At 41.4% G+C, this 27,617-nt stretch overlaps 1 protein-coding gene across 1 annotated transcript; it reads left to right on the top strand.

The window, feature by feature from the left end:
* The first annotated feature begins 17,399 nt into the window (after nt 1-17,399).
* On the top strand, nt 17,400-23,693 carry COMTD1 (catechol-O-methyltransferase domain containing 1). Its single transcript, XM_071564083.1, has 7 exons — nt 17,400-17,559; nt 18,826-18,959; nt 19,938-20,043; nt 20,759-20,877; nt 21,139-21,193; nt 22,405-22,538; nt 23,310-23,693. The coding sequence occupies exons 1-7, from the start codon at nt 17,478-17,480 to the stop codon at nt 23,460-23,462; spliced, it is 783 nt and encodes a 260-aa protein (XP_071420184.1). The 5' UTR covers nt 17,400-17,477; the 3' UTR covers nt 23,463-23,693.
* The last annotated feature ends 3,924 nt before the right edge of the window (nt 23,694-27,617 follow it).

Raw genomic sequence — 27,617 nt, 5'->3', positions numbered from 1 at the left:
AGAGAAGGAACATAATAGCAAGTCCTGGAGCTCTTAAAGCAACATATTTTTCTCCTGGTTCTAAATGATTTTATTATATCTCAGATTTTCATCACATTACCTCAAATGGTAGGAACTGGCCCACCACTCATTTTCATAGCACTGCCATTACTGCCATAGCAGCATCTCTCTTTTAATGATGCCAGGGTTAGTGGCTCCAGACAGAAAAAAGTTATTGTGGTAGGGTGCCTATTTACCCACTGCTACCTCATTTCATCAGCCATTTATCAATGCATTCTTCATTTGGAGAACTAAAATCAAAGGTGGGTAGAGCTCTTTCAGTGCATTTAACTTCCCTGGCATGATACAGGTGGTAACACAGCTGAGATCAAACACTTCATCTTTCCTCCAGCCAGCTTGGCTGCAGACTCGCTGCTTCTCAATTAGAGACTGCAACATTTCTGGCAAGGATTAAGTGGGCTTTCTACAGCTCAGGTTTGCCTCACTGGTGCTTTTTTTACTTAAAGAACAATCTCTTTTTTCTTACTAGTTCATTCACCTTTTACCCAAGGTCCATAAGAAGAAAAACGCCAGCTCAAATTATGTATAAGACATAAATCATGGAAAGCTTTAAGCAGATGAGGAGACACTGATCCTGTGTTACCCTTTATAAACACTGTCACACACTGCAATAAAAATTTCTGTTACTTTCCTGAAAGGTTAAGCTGAATTTTGAATAAAGCCCAAGAAAGCTCAGGAGACCTCCTGGCGTGTTGCTAAATCAGTTCTACTCCCTGAATATCCTTATTCCCAACTGGGATAACAACAGTTCCCTGACAGCTGTTGCACAGCAAATTTTACAAAACTTAATTTCTTTCGATATCTATGAGGACAACAGAAAAGGAATACCACCATTCCAGTGCTTTCCAAGGAGAAAGAGGTACTGTAGGAGCTTGTTCCATTTTCAGAATTCTTTTTCCCTCTCTGGTTTTTATATTTAATATGTAGTTTAATATGTAAAATTAGCTATCCCAGATCCAGAAGTATTAGAGGTCCTGGAATCAAAAGGTTAGTAATGACTTATGTTTGCACAGCACCATAAATGAGACCTCTGTTAAAGCTTGTAAGAATGGCTGATGCAGAATCAAAACCTGAAGAGAAGTCACATGAACACAAACTCTTTTTGACAGGACAGAATATTTTATAATGTAAACCAAGAAACAAGGAAGCACAACCAGATATTCCTGCCTTTGCCATAAATTCCCCATGATCTTTTTAATGACAAATTACTTTCTGTGATTTGATATTGCAGTAGAATATTCAAATCTTTATTGTATCTACGCTTAGCATCTCTCTACACATCCCCTGTAGGGTACACAGGATGACAGTATGCCACTCTCATTTCATTTAAGTTTCTATACATTTCTGTTTGTTAATATTTGCTTCAGTTGATCACTCTTAGCAACTTGACAACACTTCACAAGTAATGATTCAAAATAACTAGGATGCCCAGTTTTCAAGTTTAAAGCCAAATGACCTCTAAGTCTCACTCCTGATCAGTAACACTTGACTGACAGGCAACACATCAATGTACATACACAAGTGTTTAAAACACTACATAATGGAGACTTTTTTCCCCCCATCTTCAAGCTAGCTTCTTATCCAGTAATGTACATACTGTGTTCTGCCCTTTTTCAATTCCTAGTATGCATGTAGCTCAATAAATCAACACTTACAAATCAGCCACAGCCTCTGTGTTCAATCCATCTTCCCACTCCCTGCCCTGAAATGCTTTGTCAGCAAAGGCTTGAGCTATTGCTTTGGCAGGTGCATGTAGATCAATATTAAACACATGGCAGTTTAGTCTGCAGTGACTGATACCAGCTCTGCTCTACCAGTCATTGGCAGAGTGCAGTTACTCAACACGACCAGAGTCACTGTGTAACTCCTGTGGAGAACCAGCACATCCTCCCTTAAGCACTGATTACATTGACCATGAACTAAAGTGTTCCTGAAAGTTTAGCAAGCAGGACCACATTAAAAGAAATGCCAGATGGTTCAGAACAAGCTGTTGGGTTATGGCTAAGAGTTCTTTCACCTGCTGAAACCCACAAACCTTGGCTGTTCTGAGAACACACACATCTTGCCAAATCCATACTTTTAAAACATATCTGTCAGCTTAAATTCTAGTCTTTACACAGAAGAAAAACAGGTATCCAGAACTTTCACTTCATTACCTTTTACTGATATTCAATGCAAAGTGGGATCACATTTTTCTACGTATTTTAGGTTGCACTTTCCCTGATACTCAAAGTAGAATCATAGATAAAATTGTATGAAAGAAAGGAAAAGCATACACCAGAGAACAGGCTGAAGCAGCCACAATTTCACATAAGTTGTTTTCATCTCCAAAAGCAATCCTGATTTGTTAATTCCATCGACATTTCCTCTTACCAAAGATCCAGGAAATGGCTTTGCTGCCAAAGCACCACATGATTTTAGACAGGGTGTCATCATAAGTAGATGAAAAACAAACAGCTGGGATATAATAGAAAAAAAAATTTATTAGCCTACTTGGAAGGAATGTGGAAAAACAACATCAAGAAGGTAGCAGTGTTTCAGCCACAGATATCACAACTTAGTATATAGTCCCAGAGCAGACATGGGAGAGCAGGAAATTGATCCAGGGTGCTAATACAATCAGAGACCATAACTGATGCTTCAGATGGAGGAAGCTGACAGTATACAAAAAAAAAAAAGGACCTGACAAAACCAGTGTCATCATACATTACTTGTCCAGCCCAGCTATGTAGGCAGACAAAAATAATTCATACTGCTAACTTAGCACCTCTGACAAAGAAGACAGTATGCCTATCATGGAGTGTCATGGCACATCATGGACAAACAAAGCCCTTCACAGGTTTAATGCCACAGGCAAATGAAGAACAAGAATAATTTCCTTCCTTCCTGCATCACCACTGGAATGTAGTCTCCTCTGGAGAAAAACACTGAAGAGATTTAAACAGCAAAACTTTAATTCCACACTGTAAGTAGTCCAAAGGAAACTTCAGAGGTAGGTGAACTTAAGGAAACACTCTATACCTGGAAAAGAGACAGGTACTGGTGTTGTTACAGTAAAATCAAAAGTGAGCAATTCAGATCTATAGAAAAACCCTGTGAGACTGAGCTATCACCCAGAAGCAGCAAGGAGCTCAGCTGCTGCTGGCTGACAGGGAGGAGGTTACTCCCCAAGAATTCACATAGTAGGAATTCACAGGACTCTGCAGGGGCACGAAAACAGCCAGGATGAAATAATATAAACATGGGACTTGTGAGAGATAGGCTTTAACCAACTGAAGTATCTGGCATGGTGGTGTGTTAACTCTTTTAGCCAATAAGCTGTAGTCCTAACCCTATATAAACTGTGTGCTTTGTGTAATAAAAGGTCTTCACTATAAACCTCATAAGCCTGTTGGTGAAGTCCAGTTCCTCCGCTGATTATAAATTGTTTACTTTATACTGGAGATAGTCCTGGTTGTGCACAGTGATTGGAAGTAATACCATGTGTTAATGGCTGTGTCTGACTTAAGACCTTGCCTTAGAAATTCACCTGGAAGGAACTCCACCAGTTAAAAGAAAGAACAAGTCACCTACTAAATCATCACCCCATCTCCTGCAGCATCCAAGGCTTCTGCATTCAAGTGCTCATGCAAGCATTCCTCAAGATCTTGCCAGTGACAACCTGAGTGCAGCTGTTGGAGAGCAGGTAGAGGGAGGCCCCAGACTGCCATGACAGATTGTTACATGGTACCAGTAGGTAGCCCGAACACTTTGTCAGGCTGGATCAGCTCTGTACCAAGGTGTCATGGTTTAACCCCAGGCAGCAACCAAGCCCCACAGAGCCGCTTGTTCTCTCTTCCACCAGCAGGATCAGGGAGAGAATCAGAAAGCCAGAAAACACATGAATTGAGATAAACTCAGTTTAACATGGAAACCAAAAGACATGCATGCAAGAAAAGCAAAGCAAGGAATTAGTTCACTGCTTCCCATGAGCAGGTACATGCTCAGCCATCTCCAGGAGAGCCGCACTCCCTCACATATAACAATTACTTGGGAAGATAAATACCATCACTTCAAACATGTCCACTCTTCCCCTCTCTCATCCCACTGGTGGGGAAGTGAATGAGCAGCTGCATAGTACTTGGTTGCTGGCTGGGCTCAAATCATGCCACAAGGGCACCTTGTTACAGGCCCCACCAATATGAAATATGCAGGCTATTACATTTACCTACTGCCTTCACATTCCAGCTGCTTTAGGAACAAGACAATAGTCCATGGAGAATGACTCTCTGCTCTTTCCTCTTGTTCTTTTGCATACCCTTGAGCTACTTTGCTTTTAGCCAAATGCCAAGGATAGCAGGCTTTCATCCTTCACAGCAGCACTCTGCCCCACAGGGAAACACATCAAAGCTGTCAGTCCCCCACGAACAACACCATTTACTGAGAAATCACCCTGTCCTCTCACCCACCCACCCCTCAACAGAGAAGCAGTTTTACCGAATGTGTGTCAGTCTTCAATATGAAATGGAAAAGCCTGCAGCCAAAGCAACAGCTGCCACAGCTGATTTAGCCATTGATAAAAACAGAAGTGAGGGAGAGAGAAGCTCACTGACACTCTATAGTCTCTGATGTTATTTGCAGTAGAGAAGACCATGATCAACACTTTCACAGTACCCACACACATTAAAACTGGCTCAGGGTAAAGTTCCAATACAGTAGACATGAAAGAGAACCAGTACTTCTGTTTCTACAGCCCATTGAGTGACCATGGGATGTGACTAAGATGACAAAAGGAAAACTGGGATTTGTGTTTCCTCTGACGCTGATTGGCACTAGACCAGGGAAGAAGGGCCCGATACACATGCAAGAAGTCCAGCAGCCCAAATGGAGCCTTTAAAAATTAAATCCAATGGGAAAACCTTGAAACTATCAAAATGATAATTCAAACTTTCATGCTAATGCTCCTAAGCTGCTCCCAGGCCCTGAAGAGGTTTCATTATCTCTATGGAATGGTGCAGTAGAGGCAAAGACATGAACACCAGACCCACAGCACACATTCAGACCAGGCAATCCAGCAGCAGTTTTCCTGGGCTTTATTTCTCCTAAGGCTTCAGAAGAAAGCTCTATACAAGATCTCAAGACCCACGTTGTAAGCAGTGTTTTGGTGTGGTGCTTTTTTGTTTCCTTGTTTTCCTTATGTTGGAGCACAATTTTCACTCGTGGCTCATCCAAGGTGAGACAAAGGAAGAACTGAGGGAAGCTATAAGCCTTCAGCTACTCCATTAGCACCAGCTATGTGCTCCTGTATTCCAAGATGCCGCTGAAGTTACATAAATTCGCAGCCCTCTCTGCTTTGAAGGATGCATTTGCCCCGCTCTGGAAGCGTATCTCTGTTTGTATCTCACTACTCTGGCAACTAATGGCTCCAACCAGAGGAGGACTCCATGCTGCCAAATGCAGCACACCTAAAGAAAGAGCTCATGCCTCCCAAAGTAGTCCTAATTTAAAACAAGGTGCAAGGAGGTGGATGAACCAAATACAAAGGATGAGGTTAAAGGATGGAAAAGCAACTATATGCAGAGGATTTTTAAATGACTGTCTCTACTGCCCATCCTGTTTTTCACAGAGCTTAGCTGCTCACAACCAACACATCATAAAAACTGAAACCATGAATTGGGGTTTGAGGCTTTTTTTGGTCCAGAAGAGGGTAGAAATGTAATAGAGCTATCTTAATGAATGGAAATTGAGCTGTTCCAATGCACTTTTCATCAAGCAATTACAAGTGATTGGGTGATTCTCCAGAGGAGTGTTTGGGAAGGCAGGGATTTAAATGTGGCTCTGAATTTTACAACAGGGGAAGGTACATATCTAGCTTGACCTGGCCCTGCTTTTTATAGCTGGCTTATTCCATTCTCAGATGCCTAAAAAGGAGAAGAGAGAACAAGAAAGTGTTGGCGTATCTCTCTTCTTATTCCTGACTGAAGCAAAGGCAATGTTTAATTTATAGCATGCCCACTACACACACCCCTCCACAGCTTGTAACACTCAGAATCCAAAGCAGAAGGACATGACATTTCCTCCAGATTGCAATATGTTCATTCATTTTCAGATACCAGTACTGCTGCTTAGGATAACTACTGCACATCAGGAAATTACTGGGGGAAGGGGAGGAGGGGGGGCAGAAAAAGAAACAAAAAACAAAATAGCCATGTGCCAAGAGAAAAGGAGATGCATGTGCCAAAAGCTCTTTTGCAAGACAATTATACTAGAAAACTGAGCAGTGATCTGAAAGGATCACTTCAGATGAATACACTCATATGCAGCCCATGTACTTAACCTGTATGCCAACTGTCAGTACAGCACAGTTCTGCTGTTCATCCTATCTCATTGTAAAAGGGTGGGAGCTGGAAGCTTTGCACTGCCAAAATGCCAGCCACTAGCCAAAAGGTACATTTGGTTGCTTGTCAGTGCAGCAGACGTGAAATGGGTATCCTTTCCCTTCTCTGACCTCCTCAAGGGCAGCAAAAGCAGCTCCAGAAACAAAAAGAACAGAGGTCAGCAAAACTAACAGATTTTCTCAAGTTATGCTTTTTGCCACCATTCCCACATCATGATTTTTTTCCCCACCAGAAAATTGTCAAGTAAATATAATCCCCTTAATATTCATCTCTTGTATAAGAAAATCCAGGGAGCCAAGGACATTCAGATTAAATAAAAAAAGGAAACAGTTATCAATAGCAGCAAGAAGATCTTGTGCTGACAGGATTAAGAGGAATGCTGACCAGCATGTGGGAACACAGAACACATAGGACTGAGACACCACAGATCCATGAGTCCACATGAAATCTCTCAGTTCCCTCTTACAAATACACTGCTGACTCACTGCCTCTTGAAGCGCTAAAATGCATAATGCGGTATCCCAAATCTGGAAGCACTTGTTTTTAAAATTCAATTATTTTTTAACACTGGGGAGAGAAGTTGCTCCACCTGGCTATGCAGCATGGAAGAAAACTACTGTGACCATAAATACATAAGACGATGGCATGAGGGAAAGAGTTTCACTTCATGGCTGCAGTCAAAACAGTGCTGGGGAGAACTAAGGTACAAACAGGCAATGGAGAAGTCTGTATGCAACAACTCTTACCCTTAAAAGATATTTCTCTTAATAAAGATACAAAACAAAAAAAAAATCTTGCTGCTTAACATACTTGCCCAATCCTACTATACTATAAAACAGCAAAAAGAGGGAGTTTGCAGCAGCTAGACAGATTCCATGCAAAACAGAGACAGTAGAGATGCAAGCAGATGTACAGAGAGGCTTCACAGAGTTACCATCCTGAAAGGGGAAAGGACACTTGCTTCTTGGTATGCTTACCATCTTCTAGAAAATCCACCCAAAACTGACAAGCCAAAAGATACCCAGTTTCAGACTTGAAAAGGTTACAATTTTTACATCTGCCCCTTAGGAAGAACTCTTGTATTACATATAACTTTAAGCAAGCTGACTGGATAAATCTAGCATGATAAGCTTTTTAAGAGTTACTCATTTAATCAGCCATTGCATTTTCATATCAGGAACTGCATTTAAAGCAACTGGGACACTGAAGTTATTAAAACTAAGAGTTATTTACAGATCCATTCTTAGCAGCATATTTAGTTAATAAAATACAGGTAAATTGTATGTGCTATTAATAAGCTTATTAAAACAGTTAACCCAAGCATATTTCTAACTTAATATAGTAATCCATAACCTTCTCAGAGAACCTCTCCTTCCACGTTCACAGGAATTTACAGGGACCAGCCTCCTATTCTTAAACTCAGGCTGTAAGAAGGATATTCAAAGAGGTTCACATGAATGACCAATGTTTTAACCTGTTCTATCCAATCAGAATAATAAGACCTCAATAGCATGCTCCACATAGTCACAAATCCTTTTTTTTTAAAAAAAGACAAGTTATTCTGTTACTCTGGTACTGCTAGAGAGTGGCCAAATTTCAGCCTAGCAAGTCTGCAATACAGTAACAAAGATCAGATGGAAACATCTATATACACAACACACTTTCATCTACAAAAACAGCACCGCCACCTCCAGCTGAAAATGCCAGGGGACACCAAAAATCAGTTGTTCAACGAAGACATAGGTTTCTATATTGTTACTGTGTTCTCTCACTTAATTACACTTAAATATCTAGAAGACTTCCAAAGTATTCCTGAAGTGAATGAATAATATTCTTACTATATTTCTTTTCCTTTCCCAGCCTAGAAGGTAGGCAAGGTGTTAATTTGTCATTATTACATACACAAAGAGATGCATTCCTCAAACATGCAAGGCAAGGAAGAACTAGCTAGAAAATGATGTGTTACACTGATCAGAGAGAAAGGCTTGTCATTCTACCTTAACAGCTGGAGATTCACAGCCTTCCTTCTCTTCTGCCAATAATTTCTCTACCTGTTGTGTCTATACAGGAGACAGCTCAAAAAACATCCCAATTCCTGAGACTCAGTCTCTAATAACAATACTTCAGTAACTAATGCATATCCTTTCCAAAATTTATGACTGCTCCAGTCATTCTGGAGCACTCCATGCAATATGAGACATTTACAACTCTGACACATACATCTGATCTAGGAGTACAGAGTTAAAAACAGGCATTTACAGAACACAATTCATCTTCAGAGATTTTTGGATATCTACCTTGATATAAGTTGTGCATCCAGAAACACCTGTTTCTCTACCAATGATAAACAAAGGTCTAGACAATCAGCTCAGATGCATGCAGCTAAAGTTATTAAGATGAACCCCTTAAGGTCAGATTTACAGAGCACTTCTTCAGAGAAAAGTAGTTAAAGATAGAAAATTAATAATTTCTAAGCTGGTACAAGAAGCAAATAATCTTAAAAAGCCTCAAACTAATTTCCCAACTCAACTTCCTTGTCACAGTTGCACAGTCTTTCAGCTCACCTCAGAGCCAAAGACAAGGGTATCCCTTTGCTGTCCTGCACACACAAACTTTATTGCATTTCCCAGGAACAAGTCCAGTCTCCAATCCTCATTTCCAGGCCCTCCTCTGACTGAGTCTGATCTCATGATCAAGCACAGTTCACTGCTTCAGAATCTGTCCTCATAGTGCAGGCTTGAAAATACCAATAGCCCTTTCTTTGCCTGAGAGTATCTCACAAATGATTCATTCCTGACCATTCTGCATCAGGTCCAGGATTTTTTTCACCCACCTCTCACTGTGTTACAGTAGAATAAACAAAAATGGAAGCAAGCTTCATAATCTAAATAGCATTCTCATAAGTAAGAAGGGTGATGAGAGGATGAGGGAAGGCAAGCAAACCCAACCACCAACAGGTCTGAAGCACACAGTCATAACCAACTAATGATGAAAGTTAACAGTTTGCTTTTACAAACATCTAAGGGGAACCAAACAGTGCTAATGCTGTGCACTGACTTAACAGACAAATTCCTTTATAATGGAGGAAAGTAGTAAGAGGAAGCAGGATTTTTCACTTCTGTCTTCCTACAATTACTATGTGTATTGCTCAAGTTCTGGTTTGTACTGGGGATATTTACAATACTTTGTTCTAAGAAACTACTGTCCCTCAGGAAAGGATTCTGAAAGGACCATTTGGCTACCTCCTGGGTTCAAGGCTCTAAAAACATGTTACACCAAGGAAAGCAGAAGTGAAGGATGACTTGTAGTACTACAATATCAAACACTTGAAAGGAGCAGCTTTACTTGAGTTTGATGTACTTTAGTGAAAAAACAGAATAATATATGGCATCATCCTGCAACACCAGCAAGCAGTATTCTTTGCCAGAGACTCAGAAGGATCCCACATGTGTTTAGTCAAATATCTACAGATGTACCAACACAGAAACCTGTGGAAAGGATACCGAATTGAGGACGAACAGTCAGCCTCATAACTACTACGATTGTTATGGAACATACAACACTAAGCCCATTATGCCACTTGCCCTTTTTAAGGACAAGCTGATTGTACAATAAACACCATGTCGACATTTCGTGCCTTATTTTATGTATACAAAAACTCTGTGGGTGCATAAACATCAAAAAGCTAAACAGTCCATGAAAGAGACTGCAGCTAGGCTGGAATAGTTACTAAATCCCATTTGGTCACAGAAACTGTCTCTGCCTTGGAATGAGACAAACAATTTTGACTTTCCAAAAGGCATTTCATCAGGAAGGTGTATGGCACACAGTAATTACCCATGTTCTCCAAAGCATCAAGACAGACGACCAGCTGCATACCTATCCTCCTCCTGGCCTAGCTCCCAAGTACTCTGGCATTTCCCACTGTTGCCTACATGAATATGACAGAACACAAAGGCAAACTGCAGTAAGGTTTCTGGCAGTTGAGTAGCACTTCAGGTTTTAAGGACCACAGCCTAGGATTCAGCTACAAGAATAACTGTTTACAACATACTACAAATACCCTGTTAGGAAACATAACAGCTCTCTAACTGCTCTGTAGTGTGAAATACAGCAGCAGGGCTTTGCCAGGGTACAGCCACGTTAAGTATTCTGCACGTCTTTGAAATCCAAATGTTGATGCCACCAGATCTGCCTAGTCTCCCATACACTTCCTGGATAGGAAATTCAAGGTGACTAGATCAATTTCTAAATTTCTGGTTTGTTTTGTTTTTTTTTTCTATTTCAAATCAAAATAAGTGTTCACTGTTCTGCATCATTACCTTCTGTCCTTCTAACACAGGACATGTGAAAATCCAAAGGTAAATAAGGGCAGCTTCACTTCAGTGATATAATACAACCAAAACTTTAATATACCTTCTCCAAGTTACCTGTTACCTCCAAAGCCTCATTCAGAAAAAACAACTGCCTTTTTAAGGGAAGAACACTTACAATAACAAGCAGCTGCTGACTCAATTGCCCCATTACAGTTGCTACATTTGTTCCCATTTTCACAAGAGACTATAGTATTTGAAATACTCTTTCGCTTGGCAGAGTCTTTACTGACATCATGTAGGCACAGTGTAATTTATTTCAGATAAAGGAGATGAAGAGAGAATCAAAGTAAAGCTCTCAGGAAAGAGCACAGCATGATTCTTTCCCCTCTGTGGCAAAACACAGCAACTTCAAGAACAAAATGGCACCAGAATCCATCTTTACAGAATCCCACGACCATATAGGAAGAGGGGAAGAAAGGAAAAAAAATTACCAAAAGACTAGCAGTTCTACAGCTGTACTTAGAATAACAGATTACCTGCAAAAGAATAAAAGTTCAACAAGGAATGCAAGGTGAAAAGGACTACAGGGAACACGAGGTGCAAAGGAAAGACTGTGAAGTAAATTTCTCGCAGATATTTCTTCAAAGAACGTGGAAAATTCAGGAATAGATTCCATAGCAATCGTGCAATGCAACGTGAAAGAGCCAACTGTTGTCGAGGGATATTTATGATGCTTTATACAGGGCGGCTATTATCCCTTGGAATAGACTACAGAAGAATCATTTTGCTACTTCACAGGTCCAAGGCTCTAAAAATCTGTGTTACACTTAGGAGAGTAAAAGTGAAGTATGCAGAAGTGATCAAGAGAGAACAGGCTGGTTTTATAGCCTGCAGGGGAAACAACTGATCATATATTCTTCCTATGACAAACAACTGAAAAAGTAATTGAAAGCCTAGCAGAAACCAATGTTGTTACCTCAGCATTATTGATTTTCAGCAGACATCTTAATCTAACACATGACAAAACTTTGGTCATTGCAGTAAGATATAGCTTTCAAGGAAAAATGATATTTATAAAGGTAGTTTACAGTTCAGTTAGAGATTCTTATGAAGTCAAGCCCAGGTTATAAGGGACTGGAAAGAAAAGGATGTCTTAAAAACAAAATGGATAAAAAATTCAATTAAGAGGTGAAAATATGATTCAAGTATACTAAAGCAGCATTCAAAACACTAAAATGAAGCAGTAAAAACATAACTTTAAAATACTATACTAAAAAACGCCTTATTCTTATCAAAAGGGTGTGTGGTACTGAAAAATTCACAGTTCACCTGTTAGGTGTTCTTTAAAAAAATCTTATCAAATTTAATAGAAATGTTCCAACTGTTCTAGTAAAAGAAACTGAGATTTCTCAAAAAAAAAATATATATATAATATATATGTATATATAACAAAATGACACCAGAACAGGATAAAAAGTCCATATAGCCCTTTGTTAACACTTAAAGAAATACAACAGTAAAGAAATAAAAACTATTAATGAAAAAAAGAAAACCCATATAAAATTACAACAAGCATATTACAAATATATGTAGAAAGAAAAAAGTGAGTTGATTTCATTACAGTTACAAAGAGTACAGCTTCAATTAAAGAAGAAAAAAAGCAGGAAAATAGCATGAGCATTGCACACAATTAAAAAATTCCTTCCTACCTTCCCTCTGTTTTCTTCTATGAGCAATCTGCCCTTTACAATGTCAGACACAGCTCCCTGCACACCTCACTCTCCTGTCCTGGGGCTATCTGACCCATTCTCCCCATCGTCTTTTCAGCCTGAAGAGGGTAATGCACCACTCATGGAGTTTCAGGTGATGAATTAAGCTCTCTCTACAGGTGTTTTCTATCTGCTAAATCCAGTACTGCCTTCTTCACAGCTGTATCATATTAGCAAACCACAGCTGACTATCACAGCTAGCCCCTTCTCTGTTCTTTCCAACCGACAAATAGTCTACTAAGAATTCTTGACTTTAAGTCTCAAAGTTAACAGCCAGGCACAGTTTTCACATGCTTGTGACAAATTCTTACTTGTGAAATGAAATCTGACCTAGAGCTCTCTAGGAACCAGACTCAGTGAGATAATCATTCATCATTCTTTAATATGCTTGGGGTAGACTATGTAATAACAACCCAGTCCTGCACCTCTCCTGCCATCATGCTGCTGCTGTTGCTTTTGTGCACTCTTAGACAATTACCCTTAAGGGGAGGGAAAAACATTGGGCTTTCAAAAGTACTCTTTATTTTTGGTATCCGTTCACATGGCTGGTATGAAACAAATACAGCCTGCTGGGCTTTAACACAGATTTTCTCAGGTGTCAAAAAAGAGGCAAAATATATTGGCATGATAGAGCCTGGCTAATGAGGAGTCACAGCTATGGTTGATTTGTTCACTGTTTCTTTAGTTTTATTATGTGTATTAGAGTAATATAGAACAACATTTCTTATGTTTTGTTTATGCACTAAGGCTTAAGTGGAGGAGCATCTTGAAACTTACAGCAGGCTTTGCAAGTAAAGCAGAACGCTCCACACAAGTTGGGTCTATTTCAATTATATTTGTAGGAGCAAATTAATACCAAACTTTATTCCTGAGTAGAAAACACCCTTTGCACCAGTGTCCATGCAGTTGTTCCAAGTGTGAGGCTGGACCACAGCCTAGAAGGAGACCATGCAGAACAGTCTGACACCTGTTTTGAGGAATTCAATGTGCCTCTGATCCTCTACTTCAATGACAAACTCTCTTTGTCAGAAGAACTGCTTCTATCATTGGATCTGTCAAGCTGAGCCACTGAACAAGCCATTTCACTGGGTCTCCCCAGTCAAGCTCAATTTGAGTTTTACAGTCCTTGATTCTTGTGGGATATTGCCACAGAAGCCATTAACGTACTTTGCACTGCGAATTATGCTGCTTGGCAGGGGCTATCTCTCCTCACGATACCTGCATGTCCAAAGTTGAACCTAGTCTTGTAATGAGATTGCAAAAAGTAGTCATATATATTCAAAATGTTGGCCTGTGAGCCAGTAAGGCCTGAAAATATTTACCAATATGTCAAAATGCTTCTAGCTGAAAACCATTTCTAAACTATTCGCTGTTTGCAAGTTTAATGGCTTAAGGCTTATGGGCTCATGAATCACCAGCTTTCTCAGCAGCAGCATTTGAAATGTTGATACCTTAGCCTTGAAATAGATGTGAAGGTACCACAGTCTTTACAAGCTGTTATTGAAAGACATACTTTAAAAGCTCCCACAAAAGACTGAATGCAATAGAAATAGCTGAGCAGGATGAAAGTAACCAAACCAACTTAGTTAAAGTCATTGTTCATGTCTGTGTTCCATTTCAATGATTACCCTCCAGCTGGACAATGAATCATATTAAAGGAAACTTTGCTATTTACAGTTTGTCTGATAAAAATCCAGATGACTTTAGGAGCAATGATGAGTATTTGGGAAACTATTAGTCTTATTTCAAATTACTGAATTCAACTATCAGAAGGAAATTTTGGAGAGCAATTCCATTTATTGCAGATTAAAAGAAAAAAAAAAAAAGATGGCACCATTCTTCCAATTCCAAGATTTTCGGTTGAGAAGATGAATGAACATTCATGGCAAAAAAAAATTGCTACAACATATGTGTGGAATGAGTATCTCTAAGGTCAAGGAGGTTATGCCAGTAAATGGCATTACAGAACTGCAAAATGAAATGGTAAGCACACGCTACACTAGAGAGATAACAGAGATGGAACAAACAAATAAAATAGCAAAACCAATTGGAAGAAATAAGAAAACTCAATTATGAATAAAAAATAATAATTTCATATACAGTCCTGTAAAAGACACCACCAAGTGATTTATCTAGGTCTTGTATGAGGATATACAGATAGAATAACAGATTATTACTTATATCAATTACACAGTGCCTGTGAAACCATAGAGAGGTTATCAATATGAATAAAGTGAGAATTTGAACACTCTCAGGTCAGCCACTGACTATCCTGTCTGTCCTACTCCATATGTTTCACAAAAGCAATCACTTTCTGGCTCCAGTCTGAAAATGCTGACAATAGCCTCCTAACTCTTTCAAGACTCCAGTTCCAGGAAGAAGACACTTTCAGGTACAGCAAATACATATACCTACTGACCACAACACTGGGAGAAATCCTGATCTCCTGTGAAATCCATGCAACTGGACTGACCTTATAGATAGAGAGTAGTGAGGTGTGTATCTGAGCCCATATCACATTCAGGTTTTATCTCTAGGTCGCCTTCACCTTACTCAGCACAAGTAGTGGGCAGAAATCTACCAAAATGTTTAACTGCTCAAGTAACCAAAGCACACTAAAAATGTCTGTCTAATTAATCAGATTAATCAAAGTTTCCTGTTCAGTAATACATCACAGAACTATGTAAATGAAAACTGAAATGGCTCAAAGAAAAGCAGCTGGCTTCATTTTATTCAGTTGAAAGACTTTAGCTCTTTTACCCCACTAAGAAAGTATTTTATCTTGTCTTTGATGCCTGAAAATCCATTTCCTTGTCTAAAGGAAATATAAGTTGCCACTACAGCAATATAGTAAAGCACCTGACACTGCGATCACAGGTAAGCTATTACTGTGTAACAGCCTGGGGGGCAGGGGTGGACTTTGAGGCACGCGTTTATGTATGTTGTAATTCCGTTCACCAGTTCTCTTGGAGATTTCAGAAACTCGAAGATCGCAGAGAGCTTCAAATGGGACATGTCGTCGAGTCGAGAGGCCAACACAACACTGAAAGCTTACAAACGAACGTGTAACTCCTAGTTCTTTCTCTCCTGCTGTAGTTGTAGAGAAGAATCACTAGATGGAGCCGCACCGTCACAAATCTGATTTATGGCCGCTGGAAGAGTTGTCTCCCACGGTTCTGTTTGACCTAAAACTGACACATTTCAGTGCCTCCGGAGAACTCATCTTCTGAAAGATGGGATAAAATTTACATTTACAAACAATTACCAAAGCAAAATGCACACAGAGACAGTGACAAGATACTGAATGCAAAAAAAGCCTTTAAGAAACCAACAACACTCCCAGCTTTCAAAATCAAATAAATTTTACAAGTGAACTGAAGGTTATTTTACCTGCCAAGACAGATCATAGGTCTTGCTTTGTTCTGCAAATCAGAAAGCATAACACTCTCCTTAGTGATTGACATGACTAGTTGCTGCAAAAGAGATACAAGAGCTCTAGTCTCAAGTCTTCATAAATAAGGTCTAATACACACTAAAAATGCAGTGATGGGAAACCCCATTTCCCATAAATACCCTGGTGATATATTTAATCCTGCACTTAAGGTGCACTTTAAAAATAATCTTTTTCTTCTAACTGCATTGACACTAGATAGTTTTGCTAGCATAGGAAAATACTTGAAAAGTTTTCATCCAAACCTACCAACACACAATTCATCTAGTTTTCTAGAGATTGACTATATGCCAAAAGGGAATTTCTGCCTACTTTCATCCTACGTCTGTGGAGGCCAGGTTGCAACCCACTCCATTCCTGGTCTGTGTGCAACGTTGCTCATTTCATCTCCCACAGAGCCACAAAATGATAGAACTTCACATCTTGCTTGGGTTTTTCAAAATTCACGTATTTCAAACACTCCATAAAATGAAGAATAAACCCCCATCCTATCTGCAAAAGACACTGCAGGGTCGTTTCACAAAAGAAAAAAAAACAAACTTCGATTTAGGCTGACATAAAAAAGATTATTTCACAATCACTGTTGGCTTATGCATCAATTCCTTCAGCAATAGGCTAGGCCAGAGCGGAGATCCCTAACCAAGCCTGCCCTTGCTACTGCTGCACCTTGCCTGGAAGGTCTGCAGATGGGGGCTGAAACAGCAGCAGAGGAAACCAAGCCCCGTTCCTCCTTTCTCAGAGAATCTTCCTTGGCCCCTTTCACCAGGAACCTCACAGGTCACAGGACTGAAGTCTCAGAATCTTACATGCCTTTTGCTAAGGAGTTGGCTCGCACCTGAGCTGCAAACACCTTTGTGCTGGGGGAAGAAGAGGGCTCGCTTCCTGGGCTGCTTGGAGGATCAAGCCTCTCACCGGGACACTGTGAAAAGCTCCTCCATCAGAGCCCCTTACCAGCTCACACATTTGGGTGTGTTTTAAAACCAAGACTGCAGCAAAGCCGTACCAGAACCACTCTCTGAGGTGCGGGTACAAATTTCAGGTGCTGTTTTTCTCTACACACCACATCCAAGTTTAACAGCAAACAACTACCAGGACACGTGTGTCACCGAGCGGAGGGCGCGCACCTGCCGGGGATGACCCACCCTCTCACCCTCCCAACTGAGCCCGGTATCGGGCACGCCGCGTACGAGCGCTTGCAAGAGCCGCTCAGACGAAGCCCACCGGCGTCTCCATGAACCCGGCGGGCGTGCCCCACGGGCACCTCACCCCGCCCTCCGGAGGCGGGGGGACCGCCCCGTCCCGCCCGGGCTCAGCCGTTCCCGCCCCGTCCCCCGTGTGCCCGCCCTGACTGAGCCGCTCCCGCCCCGTCGCCTGTGTGCCCGCCCGGGCTGAGCCGCTCCCGCCCCGTCCCCCGTGTGCCCGCCCTGACTGAGCCGCTCCCTCCCCATCCCACGTGTGCCCGCCCGGGCTGCGCCGCTCCCTCTCCAGCCTGCCCGGCTCCGACATGCCGCTCCTCAGCGTGCCCAAAGAAGTGGCCGTCGGGACGGCGATGCTGGGGATTGCCTTTGCCACGGGTGTGCTGGCAGGTAAGCAGCGCCCCCCAGCACCCGCCACACACGTGAGACGTGGGGGCTGCGCCTTCCTTGTGTCCCCACCGCTGAGGGCGCGGGGACCGCAGCGCCGGGGCAGGTTCCCCCGGGCCGGGCAGGAGCCGCCGCGAGTGCAGCCGAGCGGCCGTCGGGGGAGCAGACCCCTTGGTGCTGCCCTACGGGCAGGGGTTTATTTCGCTAAGCTACGGCAGTAAATACACTGATGCTCTTAGAGCCCAAGCCGCTCCGTATAATCCAGCCACCGCAGTGTGGGGCCGGGGCCAAGGTGCCAGCCAAGACTAGGATGTGTTGCCCGCCCGGCCCCTGCCTGCGTGCGTTTGGCATCCCTGGAACGCCGCGGTGCGGGCCTTGCTCCCAGCATTGTCTTCCAGGAACAGTTTCGCTTTCATTCCCCGCGATCAGCGGAAGAACGATCCTCCAGGGAAAGCAAACTGATGCTGGGTTTGTAACTCCACCACTTGCTTACTTACCCTTTGACTTCAAGCCAGTTGCTGAAATCATCTCCACCTCGGCGTGATCGTCTGCAAAACACAGCCGTTAGCAGAAAATAAATCCCTCAAAATATAAGTGGGTTTCAATAACAAGGATAACTTGCTATTAAAATAACTACTTGCTATTTAATAACTACTAGGACATATGTTTGTATATTTGACCCATTTGGTAAAAGAAGCATTGGGCATCAAAGCTGTAATCAGTTCTGTATCTGAATAGACATTCAAGGGTCCTTCAGCTTCAACTTCCAGCACCTACTTTGTTTGCCTACTGGTTTCATGCTAAACAAGCCATTGAACAATACCAGATTTCCCCTGGCTAGAGGGCAGGACAGTGCCATGAGGAGAACACGAGACTTGAGAAGATACATCAGCTGACAGCCCTAAACCCCAGCAGTTTCCTTTCATCTGCAAAACAAGGGCCCCAGACTAAGAAAATACTCTCATTCATTTTTCTCTGTTTAAACTTGTCCTGTAAGAGTATGGCAGCTTATAACCATCACATCAGCCACTGAACAACACAACAGCCTTTCCCTTTGAGCCTTTGCAGGCTGAACATCTTAGAGGTTAAAGAGAAAGGGGCGGAAAAAAAGGGCAGCCCACTGAGCTGTTCCGCTACATTGCATTTTCCACGTTCACAGTTTTTTTAGAGCAAAGAACTTTTTAACCTTTAGTAATACATCAATGCTTGCTTTATTTAGAAAGGCAATAACTGAAAAGTAAAAATGTTCTTATGCCTTATTTTTTGTAGGTAAAAGATACCCTTCTTTAGGTTTTGGGACACCCAAATCATCCAAGAGTTTTATTGGGAAAAGCAGTCCTCTCTGGCAATACATACTGGATCACTCTTTGCGGGAACATCCAGTTCTAAAGAAGCTGCGTCTGGTCAGTATCACCCCCAGCTCCCCCTGAACTGCTGGGATCCTTGGGACACTCCTTCCTCTATCTTATTTGCATAGGGAGTTTTTTGAACTGGTAATACCCAGACTCTTCAATGTTCAGGGCTACCTAGGTGAGTATTTAATGGTACTGGCATACACATCTTTCTATCCATGTCTCCCAAGTCCATTTGCTTGGGCTGCACTGGATTTTGACTTGAACAGATAATTTCTGTTCATTTTAGTTGGCATATAAAGAACCTGTAGCTCAGAGAGGTGATATCCTCCAGCAGGCTACAGTATCAAAGATAAGACATGACATTGTGACTCAGGATTGAGTTATTTCAGGTGAAACAAATTGCTCCTGTATAAAATCAATTAAATGCTAAGTACTGGAACAGGTTGGTTGGAATGAACTCCAGAGGCAGAACGGAAATGGGAGGACATACTTTCCCGTCAACTGGCATGGCACAGCTGTACTTCTCCCATTGCCCCCTCCTCAGTGCCAGGAGCCCTTCCACCCTGACATGGGTACAGCTCCTCCAACTCTGCACTGTGTAACCAGAACTATGTGGTCTGACCTTTGGCAACAGGCAGTACCCAGCAGTTCATAAAAACATTCTACATGTCTTGAAGGAAGTGCACCTGTTTATGTACATTCACAGAAATAAAGGACTTTCACAGTCAAGGTTTCTCTATGATTTTTCACCAGTTATAAACATTGCTGAGTTTGCCACAGCCATGGTAACTTTGGTGGGGCTTATTACTGCTTTGAATGTTTACTGTTTATGACACACACCACACCCTCCTTAGTTACAGTTAAACCAATTTCTGGCTCATGGATGGTGCACAAAGCCATCCAGAGAGAGAAGGTGGAGGTATCTCTTTTCCCTGGAGTTTCACTTTTTTCTTTTCCCTAGAATATTGGTTTGGTAGCTTTGGAGTTTGTTTGTTACAATGTGTTGGTTTTTTTCCCCCTCTCTAGCTCACTGCTGAACATCCCTGGGGCAGAATGATGGTGTCTTGTGACCAGGCCCAGCTTATGGCAAACTTAGTCAAACTCATTAAAGCCAAGAAAGTTATTGAAATAGGTAAGAGTGTCACTTGTAGCAGAATAAAACTCCTGACTGTTCTTCTCCAAATACAGTCATGTTTAACACAAGATAGCCAAATGCAGTGAGGCACTGCATACCTGTCTTGGCAAAGAGGTGGGCAAACTACCGCATGAATAGGAGTGTTGATTTGCACTTGCCACTTTGTGCATTCGGTAGTTCTGGCATCAGCATGGATGGTTCATCAGTTCTGAGGCAGTCTGAAAAAATGAGATCAATAGACCACCTCGGTCTCCAGCAGTTCCAGGACAGGGTGTATTCTTTCCTTCCTGTATTAGTTTCTTGCCAGAACAAAGTATTTGGCTGCACAGGCCATGTAACCAATCCACTTTTCATGATGCACCTATGGTAACAGGTAGTCCCAAAGCCAGATTGATACTGGACAGCCAGCTGTGGGTTCCCACCATCTTTGTTATTAGCCTGGCTCTTATGATGCCCTGGTATTTTGCTGCTTTTCCAGTTACTTTTGGTCAGAAAAGCAAGACCTTACTCTGCCTTGTCTGTCCAGGAGACAAAAGTTTCTCCCAACCCACCATAACATCAAAATGGAGGGAAAAGCCTTTACTATCCATTAACAAATTGCCATCCTTGACTCCTTTGGGGATTTTATTCCTCAAGAGAGCCCTGTAGTTCACTACTTATTTATTTTTTTCCACAATATGGTAGGTGTTGATGACTCTTATGATTTTCCTAGGGGTTTTCACAGGTTATAATGCCCTGAATATGGCACTTGTCCTGCCAGATAATGGCCGAGTTATTGCCTGTGATATAAACGAGGACTATGCCAAAATTGGAAAGCCACTGTGGAAGGAGGTAAGCAGCATCTCCTGTTACACATCTGGGACAGCAGCATTTACAGGTGAAGAGATTTCAGTATTTTCAACTTGCACTTTCACACAGTAGTATTCTTATCATTAAAGGAAGCTGAAAGAGTTTAGTTTGGGCAGACAAATAAGTAGTGTCTGGAACCTAGAAATAGAAAATGACCTGAACATCAGTCATTCCCCAAGTGCAACATACTAACAGGTTATTTCTTGACCACTTTTAGCAACTCTCTCTTCTTTTTCATTTCAGGCAGGAGTAGAGCATAAAATTGACTTGCGGATTAAGCCAGCAATTCAAACACTTGGTAAGTAACCTAAAATACTGGTCACTCACCTGTCCTGTCCATCACTTTGTTTAATCTATGAAGTACTATTGTCAGCTACTTCTGCGAAAGCTGATTAAAACAGATTAATTAGACAAAGCCCAGTTTCTGTTATCCATTGTCCATTCTAAGCAAGTATTCCTTTGTTACAGACAGGAAGAGTTTTCTGAAAGGGCTGAAGTGCAGAAAAAGTTCAGGAGCCAAAATAAAACTTAGGGTACAGTAGTTGAGTTGTATTCAGAGAAGTTCAGATTTAGAATATGCCAAGCATGCAAGGCCATTAATAAGGCAATTACTTTTCTTGATCAAGGAAGGAGAAAATTTGGGCCAGAGGAAATATTAATAAGTATTCTGAAAATGCTAGAAATTTTTAGGACTATTCGAGGCAGAAGGTTTCCAGCAAAGGCGTTTGATGGATCCACAGATCCATTCATAACCTTGTATTACTTCCAAATTCATCCCTCTTTTTCCAAAGAGGCAAATACAAGCAGATTGCTACTATTCACTGTCCTTGAAGTCTATCAAACAGCTTTGTCTAGGCATTGCTTCAGGAAAAACAATGCTCTGTTGACAGAGGGTAAGGGCTGGTGAGAGAGGTGGCAGAGAACCTTGGGAGACAGCAGTCAGCCTTCCACAACTGGCAGTTTGGAGTTCTTGGTCAAGAAGTCTGTTTAGGAGAACTTAAAACTGAATTTCACTTGCCTTGGCCCAGAGAGGGACTACTTACAGCAGTCTTGCTGTGACAAATATCTCTGACAGGGTTTGTTCGTGACCCATGTCATGGCACTTAATTTTCAACAACCTGTCCATAAATGTAAGAAAAATTATAATCCACTCAAGAAAACAGTTCTCAGTCGGCTCAAAAACAGCTGAAGGTGTAGTGTGTGTCCAGTTTCAAACTGCTTGACTTGGTTTTACTGCACCTTGCAGCAGTCCCAGCCAACCCTGCAGGTTCAGAGCTATTCCATGAACTCCCAAGCAGGCAGAACTCAGTAACTGTACATTTTATGGCATACATCATGTCAGGATTGGTTTCTGTGGGATAAACTTTCCTAGTAATTACCTGTAGAGGAATAGACTGTCTGGTCAAGGCAACAAAAAACATCATTTAATGAGAACTTTGACAGAAATGGATTATGTCCTCCTACACAGCATTAACCAGGGTGTAATGACTCACTTTGTTGCTCATCTAGATGAACTGTTGGCCAGTGGAGAAGCAGAAACCTTTGACTTTGCTTTCATCGATGCGGATAAAGAAAGCTACAATGAGTACTATGAAAAATGTTTGCGCCTCGTAAAGAAAGGGGGAATAATAGCCATTGATAATGTAAGTACTGCAGTTGTAGTGGTAATAGCACAGGGAGTTAGTGCTTTTGGCAGTGGGAAAGGAAAAAAAGTCACAGTGGGATTCTAGTAAAGTGATTTCTGACCTGCAACTGGGCTGCCAGTTGCAACTTGTGTGCCTTGTTATACAAAGAAAAATCAAATTCAACATAAACACCTAAAGTAAGCTATTTAAAACACTAATATAAGCAAGGAATAAAACACTAAGTAAAAAGTGATTTGTTAAATTTATGTTAGTACATAAACAGTCTGTGATAACAGAAACTTAAACTTTTTTTTTGCAATTCACTACAGAGAATACTCTATATTATTCTGGTTTGCCTTCTAGTGCATTGTACCATACTTACATTACAATGTACAGTACCTTGTACAGTCCTTACACAAGATCAAAAGTAGTACTTTTAATCAGTAACTACCAATAAGTTATTAATTGATAACATTTACTAGAAACAGATGATGTTAAACTTCAGGCACCTTTAGGGTTATGGTGGCAGCTGAATAGAGGCTTTAAAAAAACCCCTATGTTTAAACAACATCTTTGTTTTGGCTTCTGATCTATAGTAGAAGTACAATTAGCAAATTCTGTGGACTCCAATCCCACTTACTAATGAGAGTTCCATGTCAGAAGCCATTAGAATTCTGAAATAAAATAAATAAGTTCTAAAAATTATGCAGGACTTTTTCCAAATCTTCCTTTGTGGTCCAAGGACCATACTGGAATAAATGAGGTGCATCACATTTCTTTTTTCAATAGGTCCTTTTTAGTGGAAAGGTGCTAAAACCAAGTAAGGATGACTTGGCAGTGCAGAGCATCCACCGCCTCAACGAGAAGCTGCTCAGAGATTCCCGCGTCAGTATCAGCATGCTCCCCATGGCGGATGGAGTCACCTTAGCATTCAAGCTGTAACTCGAGGAAGTCCAGCAGATGGGAAGTAACAAGCAGCATAGGATCATGAGGAAAAATGCAGTTGGAGCAGTATCAAAGGTGGTAATTTATCCTATATTGCCACTGGATAGCATAGCCTGGGAAAACAGACTTTAGAGCAGCAGAGTCCTCAGGGCGCCTAAGTAGAGAAAAGAGATTTATTTTGAGATCTACTGTGATTTCTTAATTGTAATAAAACAAAGTTACTTGAAATCATTGTTGTAAGACAGTGGTCGAAAAAAATCTCCCTCCACAGAATGTGTGAGTTCCAAGTGAGTCAATGCAACAAAGTAATTTTCTATCCTAAAAGAGGCTCTTGAGTAGCAGAATAATCAAAAGGCAAAGTGGAATTTACTAATGTTTATAGTTATGACAGAAAAATAGATTTTAATGAAATGACATCAAAGTGATTGCTAGCATTCTCAAACTAAGAATATTGAAAGTCATTTTTTATCCTTGGTTACTACATAAAAAGCCTCAAATAAACACCATCTGACAAAAAAAAGTTCTCTTTAAAAGTTTGCCAAAGGACAAACAGTATTTGCAAAATATTTATAATACAGTATTTGCACTTTCTGAAACCTTTGTGCAAAAGGACTGGGTTTCTTTAACCTAAGTATCAGTGCAGGTAGAATTTTTTGAAGTCAGAAGGAGAAGAGCAGATGAAGAAGAAGTAAAACAAAACACTTCTCCCTCCCATTTGCCCACAAAGAAGCAACTTGCTAGGTGCTAGTTTCCTAGAAATCTGCAAGCACAGAGCATTGGTGGCAAGTTTACAGAAGGATTATGTTTGTATAAGGATGCAGTACAGATGTTAACTGGCTATTCAAATTATTACTGCAAGCAAAAATTCCCTTCCCCAGGCAGCATGTAACAAAACTTCAGCCTGAAATCTTTACTAGATAAAACCTAATTAATTAAACAAGAAACCAAAAGTAAAATGGTACAGACAAAAGCTTCACTGGTAACTGTTTGGGGGGACTGGTAACAGTAGAAGGGTACCATATATATAGAGGAAAGAGATCTTTAGATTTGTTGACCTTCTGTAGGGAAGCTGTGTCACAGCTAAGAGAATCCTTCTTCCATTTGCATAAATAATGCACCTGAATGACTCAAGGCACTGTTGGACAAAGTTCTCAGAATTTTTACAACTGTGTAGTTGGCTCCTATTTTTGAAATTCCAGCTGGGTGGCTTAGTGTTCATGGCATGGGTCTTGCCTGTCTCAGACACTTGTCCTAGCACACTGCACTGGGAGAACAGTGAAGAAAGGAAGAATTGCCTGATGGCTTCAGAGTGAGGTTATGACTGAGATCAATTCTATTTCTGTCACTTCCACTTAAAACCCTGATTCAGCAAAGGGTATCAGGATGTGCTTAAGTACTTTGCTGCATTGAGGACTGACTGCAAAATCCATGTCTGGGAGAAGGCCAGGACTAGGTGCGTGTGGCTCTTAAATGAGAATTTAAATAGGGTAAAGTTTGCCCAGTTTCTTTTCCCCGAGTGCAGTTTTACCCTTAGAGCTTCAAACCTCTGCATGCCTCAAATTTCTTATACGCATAAAAGAAATAACACCTTATTAAATTCTTAATGACTATAACAGCTCTCAGATGGAGTGGCTAAAGGAATGTACAGGATAATTATACATTTGCATGCAAAGCTTCTAGCCACGTTCTACTTTACAATTTTGTCAGTAGATAACAAAAAAATCGTAGGGGTTTAAAAACATAAAAATGGGACACTTTCACAGCTGAGGTATTCTCAAATATTCCTGCTTTCAGGGGCTATAGCTGATAATCGTGAGTAAGCTACACGCTGTTAAGAATACATACCCTGCCCTAAAAGTACCAAGATGGCCTTTTTGCAAACATGCAGAAGTCACTGGAAGGTTGATCACAGGATCTGCAACTGTTTTGCTACTCTTTCCAAGTTGTAAGAACCCTCTTGGTAAAACTGAGCCAAAAATGGGCAGGTATCATGAGTATTTTTGCAAGAAACTGTCAAATAACAGTTTAGCAACAATCAAAACCAATACAAACAATCATAGTTCATGAATTCAAAAACTCCTGTTCTTGAGTGGTGGGAACTGGCAAAGTCCCCATTACCTGTGCTAGGGGAAGACCTATGAGTGCCTGAGGTTGAAGCCAGGTGCAGCAGCAGGTTAGCATTTTGCCTCTGCTTTGGACTCTGTTCCTTTTTAAATATGCAGAGCATAGTGTGAGCATTTCATCAAACCTGTCTCCATCCTGATCACCTAATTACCATTAGAAAGAATAGCAATGTGTCCCTAAACTATAGATTGATGAGCCATCTGTAAGCTGAAACAAAGAGCAGAAGGAAGCTTAATTGAATCAAATATTTAGAATACATTACACTGTCTTGTAGTTGCTCAGAAGCTGGCCTTCTCCTCAGGCTTCTGTCCTGTGCATCTGGAATCCATCACCACTAACTGCATTTAATCTTTCAACCTTACTATAAAGTGACTGCTGATAATATACGATTATGGTTTAATTCGAGTGGTGAATCGGCTTTGGGGAATTTATAGGGACAATGGGAATTTAGGCTTTTATTAGGTGATGAGAATGGACCACCTAATAATGCAATGCAAGTCTTTATATCTCTCCAATGGAGACATCATGTATGGAAGTTCACAGGTCTGCCCACCCCTCTCAGGTAATACACTTGTGTGCTGGTTTAAAGGTGAACCAGCAGGGGAAATGAACTCACCACAAGAAAGATTGTAAGTCAGAGGCTAAAATTTAATAATAATATTACAATAAATACACTGACACAAAGGGGAACGGCTTTCAATTCACAAAACCCAGCAGTATAACTCAATGTCCTGGGGCACAAACCCGAAGGGGTTTGTTAGCCCTTGTGCTGAGACCCACGTGGTTCCCCCAAGTCCAAAGCAAAAGGAAGTGAAAAACCTCTTGGTGCAGGTGATGGCTGTAGTCTGGTCGAGAGTGGTGGTCTCCTCCTGTCAAGGTCATGCTGCTCCTCTGGATTCGAGGAGAGGTTCCCCAGGCCTTCTTACCCACCACTTACATACCCTCAGGGAGCACCCAGTCCCTCCCCCAGGGCAGGGACTCACACAATGGGTGATTAACTCTGGGAGCCATGAGGTGTTGTTGAACTGTTGATGGCCCATAGCAGCTATGCCCCCTCAGGCTGGGCAGCTGCTGCTAATGGTCCATTGTACTTGGGAAATGAATAGAAGGGGTAGAATACTCAGCTTTGATCACCCCCACACAGTGTTAAATGGTCCCACCTGCTGAACTAGGATAACTTGCCTGAGCTACTACTCACACTACAGATGGGAAGTGGTGAACAAGTTCCTTATTTTGTTTTGCTTGCATGCACAGCTTCTCCTTTTTTTATTAAACTGTCTGCATCTCAACCCACAAGTATTCTTTTACCCTTCTAATTTGCTCCCCATCCCAGCAGAGGTGGTGAGTGAGCAGCTGTGTGGGGCTTAGTTGCCAACCTGGGATTAAACTACAACACCCTACTAGTGAAGAATTAATACTGCTTGGTTTTATCGTTCCCATCTACTGAAACTGCACAGGTCTTCTACTCCATCCCTGGCACCTCCTCACCTTGAGGAATGTGACCATGCTGAGCAGCTCTACCCTTTCTTCCAAACAACAGCTAGATCAACACATTCAAATAAACTACAAGCTCCCCCCACAAAAAAAAAAGATCTGGGCCCATCTCTGAAAGGTTTGCAGCACATTTGATTTTACTGCTCATTTCATTTTAACTGGAGAGGAAGCAGTATGAGGTCCTTCCCAGAATGAAAATGTGGAAAGAAGCAGCATCTTTTGGGGAAGAATTGCTGATGACATCCCAGACAAGTACTGAGCAAGGAAATGACAAAGCCGATTCTTCCCTCTTTTGCACACCTAAGTCCTGCAAATGAGCATTTCCTGCAACAGTGAGCACTGAAGTTTCTTCAGAGAAACTTAAAGAATCATTTTCTTTCCTCGCCCATGAGTTGCTCTGCTCTCTGGTCTGCCAAGCCCTATGCCGGGGCTGTGGCATTTCTCTGCTGCTGCATGTTGTGCCTGTGATTTGCACTGAGATGAAAGGCTCTGCCAAGTATAAAGCATTACCTCTGCATAATTCTAATCACACAC

The sequence above is a fragment of the Pithys albifrons genome, chromosome 9 (genome assembly GCF_047495875.1).
Source record: "Pithys albifrons albifrons isolate INPA30051 chromosome 9, PitAlb_v1, whole genome shotgun sequence".
NCBI classification, from domain to species: domain Eukaryota; kingdom Metazoa; phylum Chordata; class Aves; order Passeriformes; family Thamnophilidae; genus Pithys; species Pithys albifrons.
Note: the sequence above shows the minus strand (reverse complement) of the source record. Positions and strands in the feature narration are given on the sequence as shown.